Source organism: Drosophila melanogaster, chromosome 3R, assembly GCF_000001215.4.
Source record: "Drosophila melanogaster chromosome 3R".
Lineage (NCBI taxonomy): Eukaryota > Metazoa > Arthropoda > Insecta > Diptera > Drosophilidae > Drosophila > Drosophila melanogaster.
The window spans coordinates 5,393,394-5,404,135 of NT_033777.3; the positions used below are offsets into that span (position 1 = coordinate 5,393,394).

Below are 10,742 nucleotides of genomic sequence, written 5' to 3' on the forward strand. Positions count from 1 at the left end.
CGAAGAATCTCAGAGCGCTCTGCAACTGGAAGCACTGGACGATTACATTCAGTTGCATTTACCGTTGTTGTTGGCTGGAAAGCCGTTTAGAGCATGCGCAACATCGGAGGACCTTAAAACGGTAATAATTCGCTGAAACGACTTGCTTTTGGCTTGAAAAACATATTCTTCTGATGTCTTGTATTTGATTTTCAACCTTGTTGTACTGAAGAGGTATTTAAACTATTTATTTTTTAAACACCATAAAATCATTTGATTACTATATATCGACACTTATCGAGAAAATATAATTTAAAATAAACTAGATAATATACTATAGCATTACAATGGTGTCTTTAAATATAGACCGCCAAGTAATTATTTAAGATCGTAATATTCAAATGAAAAATTTTGAACGTCATTGAGGCAGAAATATATCGATAACAATATCGATATGCATATTTTATCCAAATGAGGGCAAATACCAAAAACCTATTATATCCGGTATATTGCAGACATCTATGTTGTATTTTAGTGTCATTTGCCGGTTGTTCGAGGTATTTTGTTGCTGTGGCTGCGGTCACACTGGTCGTGTTCATAAAATAAAAAGGAGAGGGCAATTTAAGTAACAATAATAGAAATAAACAGCCGACCGACCGATAACTGAGTCCCAAAATAAGGCGCACCTAGTATAGACAAGCAGGCAAACAAGGCGGCTGTGCGGGCGGAGGTGAGTATCGGATAATGTCAGGCACCGAGAAACCCAAATTCCGACCTTCCGGAACTGGCGTACGAACGTGACCCTTCGATGAGTGCATGTACACTATGTGTCATGTATATATGTCGGTTTGCCCGTAGATCCTTCTTACCGGAGCTGACCTGAACGGAGCGGAGTGGATTGGAGTGCGGAGCAGTGCAGTGCAGCTGAGCGTGACAATGGGCGCCTGTGTATGTCGCATGAACCCCGACAACGAGACGATGAGCGTCTCCTCTGCGAGCATCTCGCGTCCGGCCAGTGCAGGTGAGTGGCCTTCGATATATGCATTGACACTTTCTGTATAGCAATAGGCAATATCTTATACTCATCCCCCCTCATCCCATGCAGGCATTGCCATGGGTGCGGCGCGCAAGAACCGACCGCTTTGCCACGAGACTATCAGGTGGCGGTCCGACGTGCCACTGACCGAGGGTCAGCTGCGGTCCAAGCGGGACGAGTTCTGGGATACTGCGCCGGCCTTCGACGGTCGCAAGGAGATCTGGGATGCGCTACGGGCGGCAACCACCGCGGCCGAGGGTCTTGACTTTCAGATGGCCCAGGCCATCCTGGATGGGGCTAACGTGTCGGTTCCCAATGGGTGAGTTGCTCCTAACAAATGTGACCCATGGACAAATATATGTTACTTAAAATCAAGTAGTAATTAGTCTATAGACTGTGGTAATTGACATACGCGTACCAAGAATTTGTACAACGAGTTCGATAGTTTCTAATGCGAGTTGCCCCATTGGGCAGAAAATCAATAATGTATACAGTGATTTCGCATGGCCATAACTCCATTAATGCATGACAGCGATTTGCAAGTGTCCTTTGCCGGACACCACAGGGGTATCATAAATAAGTGATGCGTCGTGGGAATCAGAAACGGAACAAAATTACGAAGTACGCACTATTCAAATGATAATTATATTGATTCAAAATGAATGTTAAATGATTATATTAAAAAGGATTCCCTGCGGACTATTTATTTATCATGCTTCCGTTATTTAAATCGGATTAATTATTAAGTACTTCCTGCATAGAGTATTTGACCCGTCGACCCTGCGACTGAACTTCCCCGCGCTAACGTTTTTATTATACATCGATTTTTGACTGACACTGGCACTCGCCTCGGACTGGAGACCACATTTATTTAAATGCAGCGCTGACCTTTTCCAACACTTTCGGCATTGCATGCGTGCATCAGTGTCCTTGAAGAGGGTTCCCTACGTAATTCCGCCATTATCTAATCCCTTATCAGACTTGGCCCACTTGGCATTAAATCATTAGCATTAGGTTCCATTGAGCGAATAGTTTTCGGGCTGGGTGGGGATTTACGATAAGATAATGATAGTAGGCCCACCTGGTTACTGATCACTGTTGTGCTTTTCCACAGCTACCTTACAGAATGCTACGATGAGCTGGGCACCCAGTACAAAGTGCCCATCTACTGTCTGTCATATCCCATAAATATCGTAAAGGAGGAGAACGGGCGCGACTCGCCTGCCGAATACTCTGAGCCCGTGGATGGCGGCACCGATATCTTCTTGAAGCTGCGCATATCATCGACCATGACTGATGTTAAACTACCCGTTTACTCCAAGGACACCGTGGGGCAGTGCAAGAAAAAGCTTCAGGTGAGTCCAGCCATTTATCGATTACCACTAATAAAGAAATGTTCTGTACTTGTTGAGCACAACGATGTATTGAGCTTGTAACGAAAAAACCGATGGAGTTACAGAACTAACGATTTTTTGTTAAATTAACTAATCGAGTGGATCTAATCTATAGGCTCCGGATTAGCATGATTAAAATATCAAAACATTTTAGTTTTACTGTGCAATAACTAGCAGCATTATTAATATACTTCAACTTTTCAGGCCGCGGAGGGTGTCGACGCCTGCTGCCAGCGATGGTTCTACAGCGGAAAACTCCTGGGCGACAAGGTGCCAATCGACGAGTGCAGCATACACCAGGGATATGTGGTGCAGGTGATTGTCAACACGGAGCACTACAACCACGACAACAGCACGAGTACAGCGCACGCCAGCTAGCGGCGCAGTCTACTCCCACTAGTCAACAGCATCAGCAAGGAGCCACAGCAGCAGCCGCAGGATCAGCATCAGCAGCAGCAACACGTTTTGGCCAAAGCGGGCAACTTCATCCGGCGGAGGAGGATTGTCACATACTCAGTTCATGGCACAAGGAACCATAAGGGGAATGTACAGAAAATAGCAGAGCATCAACGAGTACAACAGCAACAGCATACTCATAGCATTTATCAAAACAAGCAACAATTGCAAATTGTTGCCCTGTCTGCCTTGTTGCTGTTGCTTTTGTTGTGGCTGCTCGCCTTGTTATGCTTTGTTTAATATGTCTATATATAAAATTTGAAACAAAAGATCGAAACCGAGTCGCTGAGAAAGGGAATTCGAAATGGTGAATAAGAATAAGAGTGTGAGAATGATATACATAAATCATACACTTACATATATTTTTTTGATGATAATTACATGATAAAACAACTGATTTAGGCAGTGCAGAAGATATATACATGTCAACTGTATATAAAAGCAGATATATAGCAAATAGTAACCGAGATCTTGGCCACTTGTCTTGAAAACTGTAAGTGTGTACATTTTCATAAAAACCAACATAGAAGGCCTCTATTAACTAATTGTAAGCAAGTGTTAGATCATTTGCCCGATGTATATGTAATGTAAAAATAAACGAGAAACGTAGTATTTGGCCGCAATGGAAAGCATGCAACAAACCATTTTTGATACTGTACAAAATGCCAAGCACAAAACTATGAGAATGCGAATCATAACACACAGAACACACAGATCGTTAAGCGAATAACTTGCTCAAATGTAGTTAACAAGAAAGAAGGGAACACATCGTGAGGAGGGAGGGCAGTGAATGCGAGGTGGGGAGTTGGAGAGTTAACCCAAGTACCTTATAAATGTATATGATTTAATTTGCGTTTGGAGTCAATAACTTATCTCTGATGTACATGAATTTCTTGTATAATTTTTTAAATAAATTTGGATAGTCAAATGACCGTTTCCAGTGCGCCAGCATACAGCATTTACTTCGGCGGTATGTAAAATGTGGATTCCACATTAATAACTATAATAATACGAGCACTGAATTAATAAGGTCTAATGTGTTTTACTTCAAACGCTTTCTTTTTTCACGACTTTAATATATTTAATTTATAATTGTTATAATAAATTAGCCAATTATTAAGTAATCCGATTTTCTTTTGCATTATATAATCCAAAATATGCGTTATTTAAACATTTTTCAATAGCGTACTTTTAAAATATCTATACTTTTCTGTATTTCTGTAACACACTGTGCGAAAGTGCAATGCCAAAGTTGAAATAAATATTGATGGGTGCAGATGAAACAATAGAATACTTAGGTATTCAGCTGTGCGAATCGCTTTCAATGATTTTATTGAAACCCATCATTATTTCACTAATCTTATGAAAAACTCGTAGTCTATTTTTATTCTCGTGCATCCATCTTTTGCAGCAAGGTGAGAAACGAGAAGGCAGTAGTAATAGTCTTAAGAAAAATAAAGAAAGTACACATATTTTTAGTTTAATTGTGATTTAACTCTAAGTAAGGATACCCACCCCTCTGAAACGATCCACGTTTAGATTGCTTATTTTTCCGGCCGTAAGTTGGAACTGCCTGCGGGAATTCAGCATAAAGAACATGTAATCACTGCGAACATCCTTCAAATGTCGCTGCCAAGGACTTCGCCAGAGGGCTTCACCGCACCGCTGGCTGTTCTGAAAAACGATGTCCGCGAAGTAGCAGATGATGAACAGCTCGTAGAGAACTAAGAGCAGGTACTGGCCCAAGGAGACCATTCGCATGAATGAGTTGGCCGCGGTGCTCTTCGTGGAGACGAAGGCTACCAGGCACATAAGAAAGGTGACTTCGCCAATCTTCACGAACCATATGGGACTGTAGAAACTCTCAATTTTCTTCAGTGCCGCCACTATGTATCGATGGTGCTGAATGCACCGCACAAAAGACAGCCTGAATGCGGAGGAGAAGTCCATTGAGCTCCCAACTTTTAGAAGTTCTTGCAAAGGTGTCTCCTCCTCCACGGAGTAAGCATACTGACCTGGCTCGACATCGGCCGCAGATTGCTCAGCCTGCAATTGACTGCAAGAACAGATTTTAGCCATTAAATGAATTCAAATATATATTTAAATTACTTCAGTTCCGTCATATTGGCTCCCATAAGGACATAGCTGCTGGCTAATACATTCTTGAGACTGCAAAAGAGGACATCGTACTGCCCTGATATCAGCACACAAAGCACCATATGCAGGCCACTGGAGGAGGCAAAGGATGCGGCCACTTGGATCTGTCCCATCGCCTGGAGAAGGAACACTACCTCATAGACACCGGGTTGCTGGGAATTGTGCCGCCAAACTCAGTATTTCCTGTTCATATGTTTGTGTATGCATATTGAGAACTCACTGTATAGTCAAAGGGATACCAGCAGGCAAGAGGAAGACTCCTATCCCGGTAGGCAATGGGAAGAGCCAGCCAGAAAATGGTGCCTATGTAGCAGCAATACACATAGGTTTTGATCCATAGCTTGGACATCCGATAGGATCCCGCCATTGTGACGAAACTGAATCCCACAGCCGAACGTGTCTCGTACTCATCATTGATGTTGGACAGAATGGTATTCAACAAACCAGGTCTGAACCTCCGAAAGTAGAGTTTCATCGCTATTGTCCACAGATAAATAATGGTTTGTATCAAACAGTTCACGAAGAAGTCCAAATCGCCTTGCCCATAGTTGATGTAGATGGTGCAGATGTACAGGCCAGCTATGTGTACCGAAACGAAGTAGTTAAAGAGCTCGTAGGTCAAGTCACAGAATCGCACCAGAACGGCCAGGACTCCAGATCCATTCACGTAGTAACCGAAGGGATACATGGCCGCTATACACATGGTTTGCCTCACGAATACAAACAGGTCGCGACGCTTGGAGTCGTCCTTAATCCTTTCTTCCTTGAATGTGCTCTTCATTGTGACCAAAAAATATTATTTAGGAGTAACGCTTTTGTCTAACCCTTTTATGGGTTTTTTCCTTGCCTAAATGTCTATAAGCTGTTCAATTACATGTTCTCAACTTAGTAAACTTTAAATTACATGTTGCAGCAAACATCGAAAAAAATATATTTTCATTCTGATTATATGAATAAATGATAAGCTTGGTTGGTAAAACTTCGTTTGAATAAGAATACTCCCAAGGAATTGTTAATAATTTAAACGGCCAAGTTTCTGCTTTGATATACTGAATTTTATTTTACAAATAAACTAAATATACAGACATACCCATGAAATCATCGTTTTCTTTTCACTTGCAAAACATGAATGATTGGTAGCGACTTCATGGATTTTGGCCAGAGAAGTTGGCTCAGTTGGCCAACGGAAATGTGCTGTAAGTTTTGCACAGTTTGGCAACTGGGCTCTACGAGTCATAACGCCACTTACCCACCCAGCCATTCCGACAGACGGGTTCTGTGTAATTCGCCAGTCGACGGGCCATCAATTCCAAATAAACCCAGCCGTCGAGGAAGGAAAGCGCTTCCCATTGAAGCCCAGTTGACCATGTCCGAGGAGTCGTGACTGCGATATTTTGGCAGCACTTGATTTCGTACGCCGAAATGCGCATGCAACAATGGACGGACGGAACCAATATGTCGGAGGAATAAGTCAGCCGGGAGGAATCCGTTCGGGGCTCTCCATCCTCCCACTGAACACTGCCACATACTTTCCTTTCCGTTGATCAATGTGCATGTTGCACAAAGTGGCGACATGCGACGATTGAAATATATGGGTGGCATTGTGCACTGTGCCACACGCCATCAGGCATCGCCATCGAGTCCTGGTCCTTGCCCTCATCCCTAGCTCCTCGGTCATTATTTTAATGGGACGTTCGTGGAGCAAGGCTTTCATCCTTTGGCATCCATTGCTCAACTACTTCGTTGCATGGTGAACATATGGGGAACAGTTTCCCTGATTAATTTATTCCTTAATTTGATGCATGCCCATTTTATATGTATTTTAAGCGGCGTTCGAAATATGTGTTTATGAAAGAGGATATAAGCAAGAACTTCCTGTTTTCTTAAATAATAGGGGAATTTAAGATTCATGGATTCTATTTTTTTTTTTTTTTGAGAGGGAATATAAGTGTTTTTAAATGGTTACTGAACCTTTATTTATACTCAATAACTTAACATCATATGGAAAAATATATTATTAATTCAGATTAGGTTTTCGAATAGCTAAAATAATATATTAATTCTTGAGGGGTTTTAAATCTTAATCAGAAAGTATTGCTTTGCGTTCAGAGCTTGTGAGCTTATTACTGCCCAGAAAGTACCACAATAAAACCGCAATTCGAAGTTATTTATTCATTCCTTAATACGCTGGTTCTTTATTATTGTAATTACTGCAATGTACTGGTGATATACGATAGATTAGCAATGGGTTCTGGCGAAAGAATGAAGCAACTAAGCAAGGGTCATGCACACGAGCTTGGACTAAACAAATGAGCGGCTGATATTAACGGTTAGACAAGCTGGGATAAGGTCGCAGGATCAGGATCTTGGATGCTGAATCCCGAATCCTGGCGGCTCCTTTCACGCCTAGTCGATGTTCAGCTGCCGGAAGGTGCCCTCCATGCCGAAGAGGTCATCGCTGGTCTTGGGAGCGCCGGGGCGAAGGGACTCGTTCGCCTTCTTGTCCTCCTGGTCCTTGAACCACTGGGTGTTGTCGACCAGCTTCTGCTTCCACCACTGGTTCAGCTCGACGACGCCGCCGGCCTTGCCGCCGTACTCGTTGGGCAGGAGGTCACGGGGCACCACCTTGTAGAGACTCTCCACGTCGTTGTGGAAGGTTATGCGGCTGCGGATCTTCTCCTTCACGAACGGCTTCACAAAGTTGAAGATAGTGTCCACCAGCGGCGAGATGTTGATCACATGCACCTCCTTCACCTTCACGGGATAGGCCTCTTGCACGGCGATCAGGAACTTCTTCACCACGGTGGGCGAGAACTTGGCGAAGTGGGCGGCGCTGGCCACCGACGCGTCCAGGATGAAGATGTCGCCGGCGATGCCGACGCTCTCCTCCGCCAGGCGCACGTCCCCGATCATCAGGGCCACCTTCATGGCGTCCAGGATGTGGTGGGGCTGGAAGTCGCAATCGATACCCCGGATGAACGTGATGCGGCGTCCATTGGGCGTAATCCCCGGGAGAGTCGGGCAGTGCCTGTAATCAAATATCATTGTTTCCAGCGAATGTGATGATAATTGCTGTCTGCGGAATACTTACACATAGTCCAGTACGATGTTTAGTTCCTCCCGATTGATGTCCCGGTTGGAGAAGAACTCTGGCACCGCGTTGCGCATGGTGTAGTACATGTCCAGCTTTTTCTTCACCTTCTCCAGGCTGAACTTGCAGCCGCGCAGGAAGGTCGTGAGGCGCATGTCGTCCATGTCCTTGGGCAGGTGCGGCTGTGTCTCCAGCCACTCGCGAATCAGCTTGATGTCGCGCTCAATGTCTGCGGGGTCCTCCGGCTCACGCAGCTCCTCGCGGATGCTCACGCGCTGGTCGGGTGTGGGGTGTAGCATCATCATCTGGAGAAGGGTAAGGTGTTATAGGTATTTCTACATGATACTCACATTCAAATATTCAGTACAACTTTTAATGTAAATTTATCTTAAAACTTGTTCATAAAAACGTTTCAATCTTCGACTAAATAGCCAAGTTTCGTCAGCATGTATTGAAAATTTAACCCTTTATGTCTATTGGGTAATGCCCAGTGCTTTAAGAAAATATAAAAAGATAATGACAATGAAATAGCAACCCCCAATTCTTCGCTGGCCATTTCGACACACTTTTTAATAAGCCATTCGCAATGAGCAGATATTTTTGACATTTTAATTGCGCGCTTTCAAAACGTCGGATATTCGTGGGTCTTGCGGTCACACATCAGTGCCCGGGGATTCATTAGCATGGGCTGTGGCCAAATATGCATTACTTGGGGCCCGCCCCTTAACCCCAAATAGACATATACTCGCAGTACTTGGCTAACTTAAACGTTTGCGTAATGTCCAAAACAAAATCAGCTGACATCGACCTCAAAATTTCGAGTTTAGCCATCTGCCTGGCCTTTTGTGGGGACTTGTACTATGTATATTCGTGAATACCGCGCGGAATGAGCAATGAAAATGTAAGTTTATGCAAATAGAGAAAAGTGACATGGAGGCAGTCGTGGTAGTCTCTAAATGGTTATACAGTATATTTTGGCCCAAACACGGCTGCCTTGTTTGCGTCCACTGGGGCATACACAGCTTTTTGCTTAGCTTGTTTGTTTACTATTCCATTTCTTCTTTTTTAAACCTTTCTTAGTGATACGTAAACGTGAGATAACTGACATTTAAAGTGTGGATGAATGTCTGAATCGGGAAACTTTGGAAAAGTGTACAGAATGTTTCACTGCAACAAGTGGGCTATGGGGCTATTTTGAATCAAAACTTGCAACACCGCTTCACACCGAGCTCATTGAGGTCAATTGCAGCTGGCGGAGGAAAAGCTCGCGTAGAGCTGGCGGGGATTCGATTGGCGTCCGTGTGCTGCACATGCCGCAACCAGCTGGAAATGCAACCGCAGCGGCTGCTGCAGTTGCAACCTGCAACCTGTTAGAATTGCAATTACCAGCGCTGGATTGGACGAGACTCGACCACACTCAAATTGCTGTGTGTGCGCACACTCGTATGGTTTTCCTCAGATTTTTTTTGCTTATTTTTGTTGCTTTGTTGCGCTAATGGCCGCTGCGGCTATTGCAAATGTTTCTTCTGGTTGCACCTATTGCAAATATTGCGAAAAGCTCCAGGAAAACAAAACAGCACGAAATAGAGTGATTCGAAAATCCAGCGACCAAGTCGCCAGAAAAATTGCCAAAAACGGGTTTTATAAACGTATCTTTCTGTCGTTTGGCATCAGAGGGCATAAGTGCTTTCGGTTTCTTCCTCTGTTGGCCTTTGTCTTCTGCTCCTCATCTCGGTCTAAAGTCTGTCAGTACAATAGTTCTGCTTGCCTGTTTGCTTTGTAATGGTTTTTTTTTTTTAATTTCAGAAATGGTTTGTAAACAAGCGACACTTACAAGAAAAAGAGATGAGCTCTAAGTGCTCAAAACAAATTGTTAAAATATTATATTATGACATTAGACTATATGAGACAATTAAGTATCATGACTAGGCATTACAGGTCTATTTTGTGACCAAGGAGGTAAATACATTATTATACATTATTATTAATAAATACAATATTATTGTTACCGCAACTGTATGTGCACTCATGAAGAATATAAAACACCGTGCTAAGGAAATGAACGTAACCAAATTCTAATTTGATTCACTTCTATCACTTTAGTGTCATTCTGTTTACTTTAATCTATTCTATGCAAACTGCATTAATTATTCCAGAATTACTCTTCGATCAATGAACTCTGTTTCGTAAGGAATCCACCTCAAAATTATTTAAATCAAACATTGTTGGGCCGAATACACGGCCTTCTTCATTGTTTGCTGCCATTCAAATTGAGTTATTCGCACAATTTCAAGTGAAGTTATTGTCTCCTTGTCAAATTGATTGCTGGTCGTTGGATCGCAGAAATCCTCAACTTCTTTTGTCTGTCTGGAATGCAACACATGATTTGCACACTTTATCGTGAATATTTCGGCGCACTAATTTAAATTCCGGGCAGTGTCCCACGAATTGTGAGCTCAACATGAAGCAGAGGTGCATATCGGATGGGAATGCTCACCTTGGTTAGAATGAGATGATTAGATTAGGTCAGAGGTAATCCTTTATGCAGTGTATGCAACGGACAACGCGGCGTATAATTAATAGCACACAACCGAAGCGCTCAAGACGATAACGGAAACTGAATGTCTGC

General features: G+C 43.2%; 3 protein-coding genes across 6 annotated transcripts; 1 reads left to right on the forward strand and 2 right to left on the reverse strand.

The window, feature by feature from the left end:
• Positions 1–528: 528 nt before the first annotated feature.
• Positions 529–6,117, forward strand: CG1172 (uncharacterized protein). Of its 3 annotated transcripts, none has more exons than NM_001275351.2 (5): positions 529–709; positions 838–1,000; positions 1,085–1,334; positions 2,130–2,370; positions 2,614–6,117. In NM_001275351.2, the coding sequence occupies exons 2-5, from the start codon at positions 916–918 to the stop codon at positions 2,785–2,787; spliced, it is 750 nt and encodes a 249-aa protein (NP_001262280.1). In that variant the 5' UTR covers positions 529–709; positions 838–915; the 3' UTR covers positions 2,788–6,117. The 3 variants fall into 3 exon arrangements, with proteins under 3 accessions (NP_001262280.1, NP_001246931.1, NP_649534.1); NM_001260002.2 differs by having other exon boundaries at positions 2,614–4,221; NM_141277.5 differs by having other exon boundaries at positions 2,614–3,795.
• On the reverse strand, positions 4,250–5,803 carry Or83a (Odorant receptor 83a; the record flags this gene model as incomplete). The annotated part of the gene is made up of 4 exons (NM_079510.2): positions 4,250–4,309; positions 4,381–4,921; positions 4,975–5,174; positions 5,243–5,803. The coding sequence occupies 4 exons, from the start codon at positions 5,801–5,803 to the stop codon at positions 4,250–4,252; spliced, it is 1,362 nt and encodes a 453-aa protein (NP_524234.2).
• A 1,083-nt stretch (positions 6,118–7,200) lies between the features above and the next one.
• Positions 7,201–10,742, reverse strand: CG2663 (uncharacterized protein). 2 transcript variants are annotated; one of them, NM_141278.3, is made up of 4 exons: positions 10,611–10,742; positions 10,123–10,480; positions 8,114–8,418; positions 7,201–8,050 (listed from the first exon to the last, which is right to left on the reverse strand). In NM_141278.3, exons 3-4 carry the CDS (start codon positions 8,416–8,418, stop codon positions 7,429–7,431), a joined length of 927 nt encoding a protein of 308 aa, NP_649535.2. In that variant the 5' UTR covers positions 10,123–10,480; positions 10,611–10,742; the 3' UTR covers positions 7,201–7,428. The 2 variants fall into 2 exon arrangements, with proteins under 2 accessions (NP_649535.2, NP_730931.1); NM_169053.3 differs by lacking the exon at positions 10,123–10,480.